The sequence below is a fragment of the Ascaphus truei genome, chromosome 1, assembly GCF_040206685.1.
Source record: "Ascaphus truei isolate aAscTru1 chromosome 1, aAscTru1.hap1, whole genome shotgun sequence".
Taxonomy (NCBI): domain Eukaryota; kingdom Metazoa; phylum Chordata; class Amphibia; order Anura; family Ascaphidae; genus Ascaphus; species Ascaphus truei.
This window is the reverse complement of record NC_134483.1, coordinates 417,147,720-417,164,714: the sequence shown is the minus strand read 5'-3', so window position 1 is coordinate 417,164,714 and position 16,995 is coordinate 417,147,720. Positions and strand designations below refer to the sequence as shown.

The 16,995-nt window shown below is 44.8% G+C and overlaps 1 protein-coding gene across 1 annotated transcript in view; it reads right to left on the bottom strand.

Moving 5' to 3' along the window:
• RNF150 (ring finger protein 150) overlaps positions 1–13,617 on the bottom strand; it is a 195,418-nt gene extending 181,801 nt beyond the window's left edge. The window contains exon 1 of the mRNA XM_075614783.1: positions 12,845–13,617. Within this exon, the coding sequence (XP_075470898.1) occupies positions 12,845–13,388 (544 nt within the window). The 5' untranslated portion in view covers positions 13,389–13,617. The remainder of the gene's footprint in view (positions 1–12,844) is intronic.
• Positions 13,618–16,995: the final 3,378 nt, after the last annotated feature.

The following is a 16,995-nucleotide window of genomic DNA, read 5'->3' as shown; positions in this document are numbered from 1 at the left end:
GGGAAAGAAGGAGTGCGCTCCAGTAGTAAGTAGGAGCGCACTCCAGCGGTGTCGGTGTGACTGCACGCTCTCCCTCCCTCCCCCATGAGCCTGCTCCAGCAGGGTGACGCGCTCTAGCAGTGTAGCTTGACCCGGAACTTCCGAGTCTGCTGCTAGAGCGCGCTTCCCTTGTGCTTCACCCTGCCACCATCTCTGTTGCCGCCACCACCTCTGTTTCCGCTGCCGCCTCTGTTGTCGCCGCCATCACCGCCACCTCTGTTGCTGCCGCCACCTCTGCTGCCGCCGCCACCATCAGGTAAGCATGGGGGTGGGGGTAGTTTATTCATGTGGGGGCTGCTGAAATGGGCTGGGGGGCTGCTGAAATGGGCTGGGGGCTGCTGAAATGGGCTGGGGGGGCTGCTGAAATGGGCTAGGGGGAGTGATGTGAGGTGCAGGGGGGAGAGTGATGTGAGGTGCAGGGGGAGAGTGATGTGAGGTGCAAGGGGAAGAGAGATACGTGAGGTGCAGGGGGGAGAGTGATGTGAGGTGCAGGGGGGAGAGTGATGTGAGATGCAGGGGGGAGAGATATGTGAGGTGCAGGGGTATGTGAGTGGCAGGGGGGAGAGATATGTGAGGTGCAGGGGGGAGAGATATGTGAGGTGCAGGGGGGAGAGATATGTGAGGTGCAGGGGGGAGAGATATGTGAGGTACAGGGGGGAGAGAGATGTGAGGTGCAGGGGGGAGAGAGATGTGAGGTGCAGGGGGGAGAGTGATGTGAGGTGCAGGGGGAGAGTGATGTGAGGTGCAGGGAGGTGGGATGTTTGTGGTGTGCAGGGGGTATTTTGTGTTTGATGTGGAGGGGGAGTATTATGTGTATGGGTGAGGGGGAGAGATGGGGGTATGAGAGATCGATGGGGAGTCTAGCAAAGGTTGATGATGATTTTTGGGGGAGATATGAAGAGGATGATAATGATGATTATGAAGGGTGCTGGGGGAGATAGAGGATGATGATGATGATGATGATGATGATGATGATGATGATGATGATGATGATGATGATGATGATGATGATGATGATGATGATGATGATGATGATGATGATGATGATGATGATGATGATGATGATGATGATGATGATGATGATGATGATGATGATGATGATGATGATGATTTTACCCGGGTGGACCAAATCTTTTTTCCTTGGATCAGTTCGGCCCTTCTCACTGTACAAGTTGTGCAGCCTTGCAGTATACACATACATGTCCAGTATAACCTCTAATTTTTGGCTGGACAGAGTGTTCAAATACAGGACAGTCCGGTTCAAAACTGGACACCTGGCAACCCTAGGCCTGCCAGATCTCTTTAATTTTACAAATCCCATCTTATAACAATAAAATAAAGAAATTGTATGGAAAAGCTATATTAACCACATTGACATTGAGCTATATCATTGCTAAGTAATCAACTGCGCACATTTGTACATACATTATTGGAGATTGCATTAATTCCACTCTAACGTGTTTGACTTAAATATCGGCATTACGGCAAACACAAGGCCTTTGGTGATGTATGTAGCGTAGAACAAAAAGCTATTTTTCAAAAGTGAGTATGCTGTTATGCTGTCTAGAAAAGGAATAAATCAGCTCTAAAAGCGGCAAAAACACAGCCACTATAATATATCATGTTTAGAATGCTTAAAATCGGTCCAGTTGGTATGCCAGAGAAAAACAACAAAGGAACAATTCACTATTCTGCAGCAGAGAAAAGAAGATTGACTTAACATATGTGAAAAAAAAAAAAAAAGCTGTGTGTGCTGTGCACGCGCATAGTAAGTGAAACTTCTTTGACTTTTGTCGCAGAAATTGACTTATAACGCGCGTGCTCGGCACACATGTGTCAGTCAGTGTATGTCAATCAGTGAGTATGTATGTGCATGTGTGTCAGTCAGTGTGTGCGTGTGTGTCAGTCAGTGTGTGCGTGTGTGTCAGTCAGTGTGTGCGTGTGTGTCAGTCAGTGTGTGCGTGTGTGTCAGTCAGTGTGTGCGTGTGTGTCAGTCAGTGTGTGCGTGTGTGTCAGTCAGTGTGTGCGTGTGTGTGTGTCAGTCAGTGTGTGCGTGTGTGTGTGTGTCAGTCAGTGTGTGCGTGTGTGTGTGTGTGTCAGTCAGTGTGTGCGTGTGTGTCAGTCAGTGTGTGTGTGTGTGTGTGTGTCAGTCAGCGTGTGTGTCAGTCAGCGTGTGTGCCAGTCAGTGTGTGTTCGTGTTTGTGTCAGTCAGTGTGTGTGTCAGTCAGCGTGTGTGCGTGTGTGTCAGTCAGCGTGTGTGCGCGTGTCAGCGTGTGCGCGTGTGTCAGTCAGCGTGTGTGTGCGTGTGTCAGTCAGTGTGTGTGCGCGTGTGTCAGTCAGTGTGTGTGTGCGCGTCTGTGCGCGTACCAGTCAGTGTGTGTGTGTGCGCGTGTGTGAGTCAGTGTGTGAGTGTGAGTCAGTGTGTGAGTCAGTGTGTGAGTGTGAGTCAGTGTGTGAGTGTGTCAGTCAGTGTGTGTGTGTGTGTCAGTCAGTGTGTTTGTGTGTGTGTGTCAGTCAGTGTGTGTCTCTCTCTCTCTGTGTTGTGTGAATGTCTCTCTGTGTTGTGCCCCCCACCCCTCCCCCAGGCGGAGCTGCAGACACGGAGCTGCGGACTCCCAGCCCCTCCCGCCCCCCCCCCCCGGCGACACGGTGGTCCCGTTACCCCCCTCCTCCCGACTCCCACTACCCCCGGCTTAGCTGCGGACACGGAGCTGCGGACTCCTAGCCCCCCCTGGCGACACGTGGTCCCGTTACCCCCTCCTCCCGTTACCAAAGCAGGACATTATTGGGGGTCTCCCTCACCTAACGGGGGCGCGCATGGCTCCTCCTCGCAGCTGCTGCTACCGCCGCCGCCCTCTCCTGGCCTGAGGTACCCGGCGGTCACATCTGCGCATGCCCCCCTCAGCTCCTAGGTCTCCTCCGCCTGCTCATCTCCCCTGCACGGGGGTCCAGGGGGAGAAGCAGGATCCCGGGACTCAGGTCGGGCAGGATCCCTGCACGTCCGCCTCCCCCCAGATATCCAGCAGGGCGCGGGTCTCCATGTCCGACAGACATCCCGCTGGGCAGGGGGTCGGTGACCGGCCCGGAGATGAGCTAGCAGCAGGAGGCAGGCATGTGGCGTCCGTGAGCGTCACCATGACTACCGCATGCGCGGCATGTCAGCGGGCGCGGGGAACAGCGCATGCGCGGCATGGCAGTGCACGTTTGGGGGGAATGGCGCCGCTGCCTGCCACTTCTGCGCATGTGTGGCGTCCGTCAGCGGCGCCATCACAACTGCGCATGCGCGGCATGGCAGCTGGGACCGGCGGCCGTTAGGAGCGGCGCAGCGGCCGGCCGTGTGAGGAGAGCGGCACCCTTTAGTCAGCGGGACACAGGGAAGCGGAGGTAGGGAAGAGGGAGGAGAGAGGCTGAGCAGCGGCTCCTCCTCCTCTCTCAGCCGGAGTACTTGCGGGGCTTCCGCCATCTTATTACACCCGCAGCACCGGAAGCTCTGCGGCAGCCATCTTGCTATACCCATGGCAGTGGCCGTTAGGAGCGGCGCCGGCGGCTATCGCCGCCGCCGCCGCATGTCACAGCAGGTGTGTGGGCAGCATGTCACAGCGGGTGTGTGTGGGGGAGCAGCGGCTGTTAGGAGCGGCGGCGGCGGCTATCGCCGCCGCCGCCGCCGCCGCATGTCACAGTAGATGCAGGGGGGGACGTCACTTCCGTTTCACATTTGTCCCCCATCTCTCCCGTTTTACCCCATCAGAATAGGTGCCACTAAAGAAGTTTCACTTCAAAAAGCAACTATTCAATGAAGATAATACCATGGCTGTTTTCCACAATTCCCCGTGCAGATTACGCTTGAAACAGCTTTCTACAAAGCAGCTCATTACTAAAGTATCTGCTGAGAGCATACTATCCTAGTCATTTTTCAGATTTAGCAATAGACCCAATTTACAGAATATTTAAGAAATGCGTCCACTCCTGGTTCTAATTAGATCGGTGGTTTTCTGCAACTGTGTAGTTATTTTTTATTTTATTTAAATATTTCAAAAAGATTAGTAAACATGATAATGTTGTTATAGATTATATACCATATAGAAGCGGTTCGTTTAATTAAAAAAGAAAAGCTCATCCACAGAGATAGTACTTTTTTAATAGATTAGATAATTGCGCTGAGGTTCAGCAAATTCAGTTATTTCCTGGGTTCCATGGAGTCGCCGTATATTTTTAAAGGGTTGAAAACAGCTGGTCTAGAACTGACTTCAGACATATTTTTCTCCCCACAGCAGTAGCCTCCATGACATGATGCCAAAAAGGTTCAGTCCTACCACCTTAACCAAATGTGGTATTTACCCTTTTTAAGGACCCAATAACCACAACAATACAATGTACCTGACCATAACATTTATAAAGGAATGGTAAGTTAACAATTGACCAAATCAGTCCTGGAAGCAGCACCATACATAAACCAACTTGTGCCAGCCATCAGCTGTACCAGGTCAGTGGGCACATCAAGTTACCACAAGCCAGTAACTAAACCTCAAACCACAAGACCCTAGTGGGTCACACCAACCGGCGGCTCCCTGCCAGTCCCTACCTTGTCCCCAAAGTTGTGAGAATGAAATAACCTGAAATTACTGCACTATTCCATCTCATAATAGTCTTGGAACATTCCGACTTAAATATAATATCGCTTTATTAAATCTTAATTAACCCTACTCCCACATATTAACTACTTATCTATATCTATCTATATAATGAAACAAATCATACATTAATCCAACACCACCCATAACCTTTCTCCCTCTGCATGACAAATGCACTTGACTTGCCCACTATAGCTTGCCATCTAGGGAGGGTGGGTGGGAATATACCCAGCATGTTATTGACTCTGATTGCCTTTTCTTAGCCTATCCAACGCTCAAAATCCTATTAACCCCTCCCCCTTGCTACCAGCTCTCCAACTAGCACCCTCCGTTTACATTCAAAGATCTCCTCAGCTACCAGACTTCACATCTCATCAGCGCCAGACTCATACATAAACCAACTAAGCTACAGCTTAGGGCCTCAAGAATAGAAAAAAACGTATGCATTGCAAGTTTTAAAATCGGATGATATAGAAGATATGGGGAAATGAAGATTCTCTATAAACATTGTTGTTCAAATATGACCCTGAGCATCATGTGCATTGAAAGTGACAAACTTTGTAGCTTATCATTTGAAGACATTATCAACTATTTTGCTCTCCAAAAATCACGAAAGAAAATGTTTTAATATTAAAATGAATGTGATGTGCAAACACTCTCCATTTTAGCTTTACACCGTCAAACTTGTTTATAACAATGCTAATATAATGCTTTCATTCAATTCAGTTTCATGTTTATATTTTCAATGGTCCTTTCAGTCAGAATAACGCATGTATTTTTCATTGTTGGGGCCTCTTAAATTTCACATAGCTTAGGACCCCAGAAGGTCCGGCCCTACCTCTCATAAACCATTTCTTCCCAATTTATCAGATGAAACCTTCCAAGGGCTTGAAGGGTGTCCTTTCTTCCAGATGTATTCATTTACTCTATCTCTCTTACTCTTTGTACGACACTGAGAAATAATAAATACAACCACATTTCCATTTACTGCCATCCTAAAACCTCTACCAGTTTTTATGATCCAAGAAGTCCCATGCTGACATTAGCCCGTGGTAAGCTTAGGATAAATTTGCGGAAGTTCTGTACATCTTCACTTAAAGGAGGAATAACTCATGCCCTTTTTTTCAATTTTTTTTTTTAACATAGGTTTGAAACAGGGGGGTTTCCAGAGATGAACCACATTAATTTCCGCTCTGCGGAGATACAGACCTTAAGATGGGGGTGTCGGTATGTCGGCAAAGTTTATAGCCCCCGGTTACGTGAGCCAATAGTTAGCCAAACTTGATGATGTCACAGCTTCCTATTGGCCCACATGGCTTGGGAGTTTTGAAAAGCAGTCATTACATCTCTGCCAACCGAGCAGCTACTGGCACCACCTACGGAGGTAGAAGTGTGGGACCCCCAGAGATGAAATTAATGGTTGGCGCGGGAAGTGAGTTCTGGGGGCAGGGCGCGAGGCCGGCAGGTGGCTGCAGCATCCCCCGCGGCTGCTGCATGGGGCAGGAGGCGCACATGGGGATGCAGGGTTGGCGTGTTGGGAGCGGGGGGGCGGGAGGATCGAGGAAGCGAGGGGGGTGGGAGCGGGTCGGGCCGGACCAGGCCCACAAGCAGCAGGCAGGGATCACAGGCAGAAGGCAGGACACCCTGCGGAACCTCGGCTCTGCGCATGCGCAATCGCCGCCATTCATTTTTTTAAAACTTTTTTATTTTATTTATTCATATAACGGCCAGGGCCACACATGGGGCCCGGCGGCCGGGCCCCCCTGACTCACGGGGCCCGGGACGCCCGTGCCTTTTGTCCCCCCCTGTTGGCGGCCCTGGGTATAAGTGCGATTGCATGTAATCTAACAGAGGCTTTTACTGCATAAATTCACAGGTGTAAATAAATGAAGATTTGCAATATGTGAAGTGCAGAGTTGTGAGAATGTGGATAATTATGAGGTGGGGTTTTGGTTGAGTTTTGAAATGATGGACATTGGTAGGGTAGGGAGCTCCAGAGGTAAATCTGTTGTATTATAATTTTCCCTACAGCGAAGAAGCTTTGTGGAGTCTGGACTTGTATGCCAATAATGAATATATGTATATGGTTTATATTCAACGGTGCTGCCAATGCGGCTGTCCTTAACATCCTTAAGTACTGTATTCAGACTGTGAGGAGACGGGACACTGTGCTAGAATTCTTTGTAGGGTTAGTTGTTGCCTTTCTCCAATACAGGGAAGTTGTTAATTGCTTTTCTTACATGTGACTACTTTCATTGGCAAATTTACCTGACCCAAGAAGAAAAAAAGCATCTTTAGGTACACAAATTTTAATATACACAATTATATTGAGCACCGCTGCTCCCAGAACATGCAAGAAGCTAATTGATGCAAAAGAACTATATTGACACAGAGCATTTTCATACGACTCTAAAGCAGTGGTGCGCAAAGTGGAGGGCGCTGGATTTCTCTGGGAAGGTGCGGGCGGTTGCAGAGGCTCCGCGCTCTTCCCCGAGGCATATAAATTAAATGCTGGGGGATCGCGTGAGGCCTCTGCAACTCTAAAACTTACCTTGACTCTGCAGGCGTCACTCGTGCCCATGCGGGGTAATGTGACGTGACGTCACACACGTCAAATGATGCTGCGGGTCACGTGACATCATTTGACGCCACGTGACGTAGGAAGGGGGTGCAGAATGCAGGAGAGCAGGTGGGGGGGGACAGCAAAAAAAGTTTGTGCGCCCCTGCTCTCTAGTATACATCAAAGGTTTGTACATCTTAATGCGTAGCCACCTAATTAACAGGTTGCTACAAAAAAAAGTGTCTGATGAATTCATACATGCAAGACAAACCTTGAAAAGTTCCCCTACACATATATGAAGAAATCCAGAAATTAACATTTGTTCTAAAAGAAAAATGAAGAATGCATCATGCTTTAAAAAGAACTAGTTAATTTCTATAAAGCTCTGTCAATGAAAATGCAGTTTTAATATGTTAATCCAGAAACCCACTTTACAAATATAAACCCTCCATACATTCCCATTTCCTGAAACGTCTCGCTTCTGCAAATAGTCCCCATCCTCAATAACTTCTTTAAGTCATCACTTTGTTCTGGTACTTTTCCATCTCTTTTGCACAAGCCACTGTTTGACCTCTTCTTAAGACTAATACTCTAAATCAGTGGTTTCTAAGCTTTTTTTGGCTAAGGAACCCTAAGTGAAATTCTGAGGAACTCCCAAGCCTCTCTAATGGAGCGCGTCTGAGATCAGATGCATTGTAATGAACCACAACCCTCTCTATTAGCGCGTCTGAGATCAGATGCAGTGTAAGGAACCCCATCCCTCTCTAATAGCGCGTCTGAGATCAGATCAACTAATCTATACTAGTGGAAGACAATAAATACCATATATATAGTTTGGTGTCTATAATAATATATATACTTTGGAATGCCTCCTTAATGTAGTAAGAATATTTATATTCCCTGACCATTAAGTCAGCAAGAAAATTGTTTCTTTCCTATTTTGTCATGAGTGCAAGATGAGGGCTCTTGTGTAGGATATCTATCTTACACGCAGCGTTGTTGGTATATGTCTATAATCCCTCTGCACCTGACATTTTGTTTCATATTTCCTTTAATAAAGCAATTTTGGCTGAGCGGATAATCAAAGACAGTAGATTTATTAAATAATATTACTCTAATATTTTTTTACAAACACTAGTTATAAATAAAACACACACTAAATTCTTTTAATTTAAATTGTATGAATTAGTTATTCAGCATGACAACAATCCATACAGTACGTCACATATACGAAGCTTTCATATAAACTATGCCCATTTTATTAAGGTTTATACTACATATGAGCAGTCACATTTTGATGTACACATTTTAATTTAATATTTTAATATTAACTTAGTACATGAGCCCTATTGTCTTGGAATGAAACAGGCGAGTATAAATATTACACGCCAAACGAAATACCGAATTTATTGGCATAAGTGGCTTTACATTGCTATTCCTGATTCAGGACACTAACAACCAACTATTCCGTATTGCAGGAATCTATTTTTAAAATGCACTAAGTGAACTTTGCATTGCCTTCAACGGAAGTATCGGCAATGCCTTGCGCATAATATGTTAACCCTTTCATTACTCGTTCCACTAGAAAAAAAGCTTACTCAGGCCTTTAAAATAAGTTAAATGAGGTCATTGTTACATGGTTTTACCACAAAACAAAGCAGTGTCATTGTGCACATTTTTTAGTGTAATAAAAAAAAGATGTTGCTGTTAGAATTGGTTGTGACAACTCTCTTACACAATGGGGCAAAGATTTTAAGAAAAACTTCCATTTTAAAAAAGAAGAACATATTTATGTTATTGATGTGGAAAAGAAAAGGCCCTATTCAAAAGGAAACCAAAGCCCCTTCCTTTAAAAATGAGAAGTTTATTATTGTAAGGGAAATATAGTTATAAATATAGTACCAGCTAGAACCCACACACTCTGACCTCCTAATAACCGGGGTACACTGGGTGCCTTGTGGCAATGTGTAACTTCTCAAGTTTTTTTAAAAGATCATTATGATCAGCAAATGCCTTCTCTGTGAATACCATGATATAGCAAGTCTAGTTAATTCATTGCACACTGACAACAATGGCAGAACAGAAACAAAGTAATTGTTTGACAACTATAATTGTGTTCTTATGGCTACTAAAACATCACTGTGGTTGTGAGAGGGAGTGGAAAATGTGCAAATTAAGGCTGTGTCCATAGTGGAGCGTGCTAGCTTCCGTGCTCCTCAGCGCACGCTCGCCTGCAGCAGGAGATATTTCTTTCCTGCAGGCAGAGGCGGCAGGGAGGCGTGTCGGGGGCGCGGCCGTGACGTCATGGAGCTGGTTCGTCCTCGTTGGGCGAACCGCTCACGTGACCCGTCCACGGGAAATATAAACATGTTTGTAGCATGAAGCGCTGTTCTCCCCGAAGTGCATGTGCACGCGCTAGCGCGCAGTATGTACAAATGCATTGTTGTCCTAATGTTTGTTTCGGCGCGAGCTACGTAGCTCGAGCCGTCTCCTGCAGGCAGCCTAAGGCCTCGGACACGCTTACCGCTGGCGTGATGAGGCGCGCTGAGGCTCAGAGAAAGCGGGTGCTTTCCCTAGCCTTGCGGTTGCTTACCGCAAGCGCTCTCAGCAGCCATCAGGGGGCGGTCCGGGGGCGGGCGCGTCACTGGCCGGGGGCGGGCCAGTGACATCACGGAGCTGGTTCGCCCTCATTGGACGAACCGCTCACGTGACCGGCCTGTCTCGCCGGCAAGCGGGGGAATTTTAAATTCCCCTAAGACCTGCGCTTCCGCAAGCGCGTGGAAGCGCAGGTGAGCCCCTACTAAAGCCGCTCTAATTGCAGCTGTAGGGGCTCAGTGCTGAGCGGGAGCGCGCATCAGCACGCTTCCGCCAGCAAGCGCCAAACATGGCCAAGGCCTAAGGCTGCGCTTATAGTGCCGGCGACAGCGACGTCGTGTCAAAACAAATGCTTTGCCGCCGTCGCGTGCGCTTATAGTAAGCGCAAGGTGACGGCGCAACGGTTTGGTCGCGATCGCTGTAAGTCATTTCAATTTGATTTTTCCAGCGACTGCAGCTTGACGTCACCATCGCGTCGCCGGCACTATAAGCGTAGCCTAAGGCTTGTAATATAGTACACACTGGCGCATGCGCATGGTGTTGCGTGTGAACATGGCATGCGTGTTTAGTGTCTATAGGGCAAGCGGTGATGCGCACGGCTAGAAGGCGTGGCTATGATGTCACAGCGGTAGGCCGTACTGTGATTGGCTCACAGCGTCAAGTGGCACGGCAACAGCGTGAAAATACAAATTTCTGGTATTTCCTCAGATTTCCTGCGCCAATGCTCACGGCCGTGCGCGTGTGCGTCGCATCTATAGCAACGTCAGGCTCACACATGCAATTATCATTGACGCGCGCGCACTAAATTACAGGCCTAATGGAGAACAGAGTTGTAGCATCATACATTTAAGCCCATTAAACCATCCAGTTTGTATAGACCAGTTGCCTACTTAGTTAACTACTAAAGCATGGTAGTAAATTAACAAATCGGGGAGAAGGAGCAGGTAGTATGATACCTTTTATTATCCCAACAGATATTTTATTTATTTATTTATTATAATATTTTACCAGGAAGTAATACATGGAGTTGCCTCTCCTTTTCAAGTATTTCCTGGGCACAGAGTTATAACAATACATGGTTACATTAAAGCTGCAGTTCATGCAATATCCTGCATGTGTGGTTTTTTTTTAATAAATCAGTTCTGTAGTAAGAAAAAATACTTTTAGCATTTTCTGTTTTAAAAAAAACGACTTTGAAAGACCAATTTTCTTGTATTCTATTTTAACAAGCATGCTTGTTCCTATAGCAACGATTTACATTCCCCGTATTTAAAGATGTCGCCAAACTTTGCTGATCAATAGACGTAAAACGAATTGACCGGCAGCTATGCAGTTTTTTAGGTAAGTAGAAATTGCCCACATGAAACTATTGAAGTTAAAAAAAAAAACAGGAGCCTGAACTGCAGCTTTAAAAGAACAAGGTTATACAGTCATTTCACAGACATTTCATTGACAGAGTTGGAAAATTGGGTACAGGGGATAAAAGGGCTGGTGAGTAGCTAGTTAATTATTTACAAACTTGCGAACCTCACATGGTTCTTCTTCAGGAATGACAGACAGTAAAGAAAGTAGTACAGTACTAAGTAGTACTAAGGCGACGCACAGACATTATTAGATGCATCTGGTATGTCAATTTATTTCCCCATACCCAGAGTCTGAAACTCTCATCATGTTAAAACAACTGTATATTATCTGGACATCGTTATTGGCAGCTTTCACTGGTTAACAGCAACGTTATTCACAGCACGACAGTATGTTTACCTATTCCTGACAAATGATCAAGTCCTCCAGATGCCTCCTCTTACAGTGGTGCTACAGTATCTGAACCTTTTCTCATGCAAGGTGTCCCTCTACTGATATTGTCCAATTCCTGGGACACCCCATCATTTTGATAACACTAGTTAGACGTACTCCAAAACTGATTGTCAACTGAAACTGATTACTTAATGTCTGTAAAAAAAAAAATGTCCACTGGCAATTACATTGTTATCATAATGACTAAAGTTAGCATTGTTTCTCTGCTGTACATTCTTTCTTTTTGAAACTTGCGCTATTTAAATCATCGATACAACAAACGCCCAATATCTTTCCTTTTCGCACAGGGAGTACAGCACTTTGGGTTAGTCTCTGGCACCCTTGGTTGACAAGAACTTTGAATAAGAGACTCTGTTTTGTAGCACAGAAATAATTACATAAGCCTTCCACCACAATGCAGCATCAGATGCACCCACACCGTCTCATTAAAGGCAAATCAATCAGGAAATCAATCAAATACAGCACTTAATGTTCTGTAGTGGAGGTCTAATTGAAAATAAATAAATACATGCATAAATAATTGAATAAAAGTCCCGAAATATACAGCTCCCGAGTGGGCACGGATGCCATGCATCCACCTGGATGTCGCATAGGGCCGTCACGATGTAAATAAATGCAGGTGCCGGTAACATGCCCTCACACAGCAGTTTCCCCAGTGGTGGTCTCACTGATAAACTGTAATGATCCCATTTGACAATAAAGAACTAAACCTTACGCCAAGGACCTGGATAGGCAAGACTGTGATGCTGTGACTCACCTGTTATGCACAGTGCTACATACATACTGTACACACGTGAACAAAAATGCAGCGCCTGAGTATGTAACAATAATAACAACTTTTATTTCATATAGCACTTTTCTCTCAATGGGACTCAAAACGCTTCACAATTACAATATAGTGCGCGGTAAGCAGCACATACGATTTTTACAGCCACAGTCTGTCTCTACGTATCATTTTATTTTAAAAGCACCAAGAATGTGCGCAGCGCTTGACAAAATGACAAGACAAGGTAAATAAATGACAATACAATGGGGATAAGTGCAACAGGTAAATCACAACATAAGGCATAGGGAGACCCTGCCCTGAAAAGCTTTGACACACACACGGATGTAATGCACCTCTCTGGCTGTGCACGGTGCACATAATCAATGAAATAAACATCCTCCCAGACCAGCCGCTGCCCCAGGCGCGCCCGGCACTCACCTGCATGTGGCATGGTGATGGTCTCATTGGCATTGCTGGAGCCCATGTTGTAAATGAGCACGGCGGAGGCGTTTTGCAAGGCGGCGTGCCTTATCTTATCCCGGAATGTGCAGTTCCCTTTGGGGATCAGGGCCACCCAGCTCCTGGCATGCGGCGGCACCGAGAACCTGGTGGCCGGGTCACAAGCCAGCCTGTCCTGCGGCGAGGAGGGCAGCACCGCGAACCCCCGGGCATCCTGCTTCAGGGAGTGCTCCCCGTACCTCCCGCACTCGCTCTTCTCCGTCCTCAGCTCCAGGCTGGCCGGCTCCACGTAGGTGATGTTGACGAAGGCCGTGTACCACTCCTCCTTCTCCGCCACCGTGAAGTCCAGGCACAGCAGATGCACGAAGCAGAAGGACAGCAGCCAGGTGGACAGAGCCAGGCTGCGGCAGGCTTGAATGAGAGACATTGCCATCTTTATTTTCCTCCCTCCCTTCCCTCTCTCTCCCTCTTCTACAGCAACTCTGCCTGCTGCATATGTCACAGCCAGGGACTTGCCTTTCATTGGCCAGAGCTGGGTTTGCTTTCTCCCCCTCCTCCTCCTCCTCCTTCCCCGCTCCAGACAATGTCTTTATCTATTCCAATACCTTTGGTTTGTGCCTCTTTAAATGTTGGTGGTTTTTTTCGTGGAAGTTTTATTATTATTATTATTTTAAGTTTGCAGACGATGAGCCAGGGTGTGAGGTTGAGGTAGGAGGGAAGCACTGCAGCTTTTGTTTGGGTCCTGCCTGTGTCAGCCCTCCTCCACTCTCCCACACACAGCATGTACATGTGTTACATAGGAGGAGCTTTCTGATGTCAAGGGCTTAACAACCCCCCCCTCCCCTCCCAAAATATAGACGCATGCAACTCACCCCCCCTTCAACAATACTGACATGGCAGAGGGAGGGCTAGACTGAGCTAGGTATAAGGGACATTTGAGAAAGTGCTTCTTCACTTAAAGCGTAGTGGATATTTATAAAATGTTTTACCAGGAAGTAATACATTGAGAGTTACCTCTCGTTTTCCAGTATGTCCTGGGCATAGTTAATATGACAAATAATACATGGTTAAAAATACAGTTACATAAATGAATAGGGTATACAGTACATTATATACAAGACATTGCATGCACAGTTAGAGAAGATGTATATAATAGGCTTATGTAACAGTTACAGACCAGATTAAAATGTGAGGCAGCCTTAGTTTTGAAAGAACTTAAACTGCTGGTGGATGTGAGAGTCTCCGGTAGGTTGTTCCAGTTTTGGGGTGCACGGAGCAGCAGAACTCATAGAGGATAATACAGTAAACTATTTCAGAACTGAAGTTACTGGAAAAAAGTGTTATGAGGGTTGACATATTATGATGATAGTAACTCATAATATATACACACAACATACATTTTACTTATATATAATCTATTTTATATAGCAATATTTTTTTATTTAACTAAACTTTTGCTTCTTTTTTTGACTCCCTCCCCCCAAAAAGAATATTCCTGTGGAAAAGAACACTTTGGTCTGTGCTATTCTGATGATTAATACAGTCACTGTCTGCTTTATTTGTGTTGTCGTAAATTTGACCAAAATGTAGTTAGCAGGAAGTATTTTTTTTAAGATAAGCAGCAAACGTTTTTCATAAAATCCTTACAAGATTAAATATATATATAAAGTAAAACCATAAAAATAGACACAGCGTGTTTTGATGTGATCGATCATATCCAAGAATAAATATTTTAAATATATTAGTATAATCTAATGAAAGGATTTATTAATATAAACCAAACAGTCATTTTGCTACACTCGAGAATTTGTGTTATGTTAGGAAACAGAAATACATCAATAATGCAGCACAAATGGGGACACTATCAGACAAATACCATTATAATATTTATTTTTAAGTGATGTCATTTGTTTTATAAATAATTTTTTGATGTGTCCCGGTTTCGACTTTTGAAACTCTGGTCACCCTAACAATAGGTAAAGTGGTTCCTCATTGTGTGTCTCACAGTTTTAAAATAGAATTTGCTATGGGGTGACAAAGTAAAATGGACATGTATTACCGGGCCAGCAAATGATATGTGCAAGTCACCGAACCTTACTTAAGTATATTAAGCCAATACAGTTTCTGTACACTCCCATGAATAATTAGATTATTTTTTACAGTCAAACCTTTGCCTTCATGAAGTCCTTTATTATACTTCAAACACGTCCACAGGTATTGTCATGACATCACTCAGCTTGAAGGGGAATATGTTGGCGCCTTACAAATAAATGATAATAATAACAGTGACAATAGGAAAACTGTGAGCACAGCAGGCCTCCCCTGCTCCTGCATATGCTGGGACAACACTAACCACATCTGCTTTCCATGGGATAACAGCTCTATACGTCAATATGGAGGTGACGGCGCGGACAGTGGTTTGTACCTGGGGGACAAGATCAGGGAAAATATTGGGGAAGGTAACAAAGACTTGTCAAGGGTGCTGGACCCCTCATATAACCTTACTTGGTAGAGTAGCGGGTTGTGGGTTGTGCTTACAGAACCCTGCCACTTAGGTATCAACTTTGTGTTGTGTGCAGGTCTGTGTGTATCTTTATGGGGTGTTATGCACAGTGTCACAACAAGTAATTGAGGAAGAAGCTATCAGGTTAATGAGCAGCAGGAGAGATTCTGCATTCACTCTGCTCAGTCCAAGCACCAAACTCTAAAGACCCAGTCGCTTGGGGGCAGGAAATATCATTAATACATGTTAACGACAAACGTTTTTTTCTTTATAAAATGTTTTACCAAGAAGTAATACATTGTGAGTTACCTCTCATTTTCAAGTATGTTGTGGGCATAGAGTTATGATGACAAATACATGTTACATTAAGTGAGCAGGGTTATACATTATATACAAGACATTGCATGCACAGTTAAAGATAATATACAGTTACAGTAGGTCCGGAAATAATTGGACACTGACACAATTTTCATAATTTTGGCTCTGTACGCCACCACAATGGATTTGAAATGAAATAACTGAAATGCAATAGAAGTGCAGATTTTCAGCTTTAATTCAAGGGGTTGAACAAAAAAAATCGTATGAAACGTTTAGGAATTGCAACCATTTTCATACACAGTTCCCCTTATTTCAGGGGCTCAAATGTAATTGGACAAATGAACACAATCATAAATAAAATGTTCATTTTTAATACTTTGTCAAGAATCCTTTGCATGCAATGACTGCTTGAAGTCTGGAACGCATGGACATCACCAAACGCTGGGTTTCCTCCTTTATGGTGCTTTGCCAGGCCTTTACTGCAGCTGTCTTCAGTTGTTGTTTGTTCATGGGTCTTTCTGCCTCAAGTTGACAGCGATGTTGGAGCTGTGCTATTTGAGAGCAAGTAGCTTTTATATGATAGTCTAGCTGCTGAGGGAATCCCCCTCACCAACTGTGCAACCTGACCTTTTTGATTAATTTATTGTCCAAACGGACTGCTCTTTTGTCTGGGGTGCACAGCTTGCAATGCCAACGCTTTATTATGGCACATGCAATACATGTGCGATGACGCTCTTTCATTTATATATTGTATTAGTGACTTCACATTAATTGAGAGGCTTAGAACTTGATTTATGTATATCTAGGAGGAGGTTCATATTGTGATTGGCACATTGAAGTATCAACACCTAGCAGTTCTTGTGGAGTCACATCTATTATTGTTGTTGGTTTGGGATCAGTAACATCAGCACTACGTGTTTTAATAATATTTTATTATCATTTTTTATTTTTTTCACCTTGGTTTTTCACTATATTTATTCACTAAAAATTAAAAATTGTTATTGTGATGTGCACCAAAAATGTACTTCTGTGAATGATCTTGTGACTGTGTCACGTGTTCATTTAATTGTTAATACTATTAACTTCTGTACATTGGTAGCACTCACTTGTGTTATTAATAGACACTTGAAAATAATATTCTTTAAAAATTGTTTAACATCTATGAGTGAGCGGTGTGATATGTCTTGTGTTCCTTAAGTTTTGTCTTCAGCAAGTGAAATGCATGCTCGATCGGGTTGAGATCAGGTGATTGACTCAGCCATTGCTGAATATTCCACTTCTTTGCCTTAAAAAACTCCTGGGTTGCTTT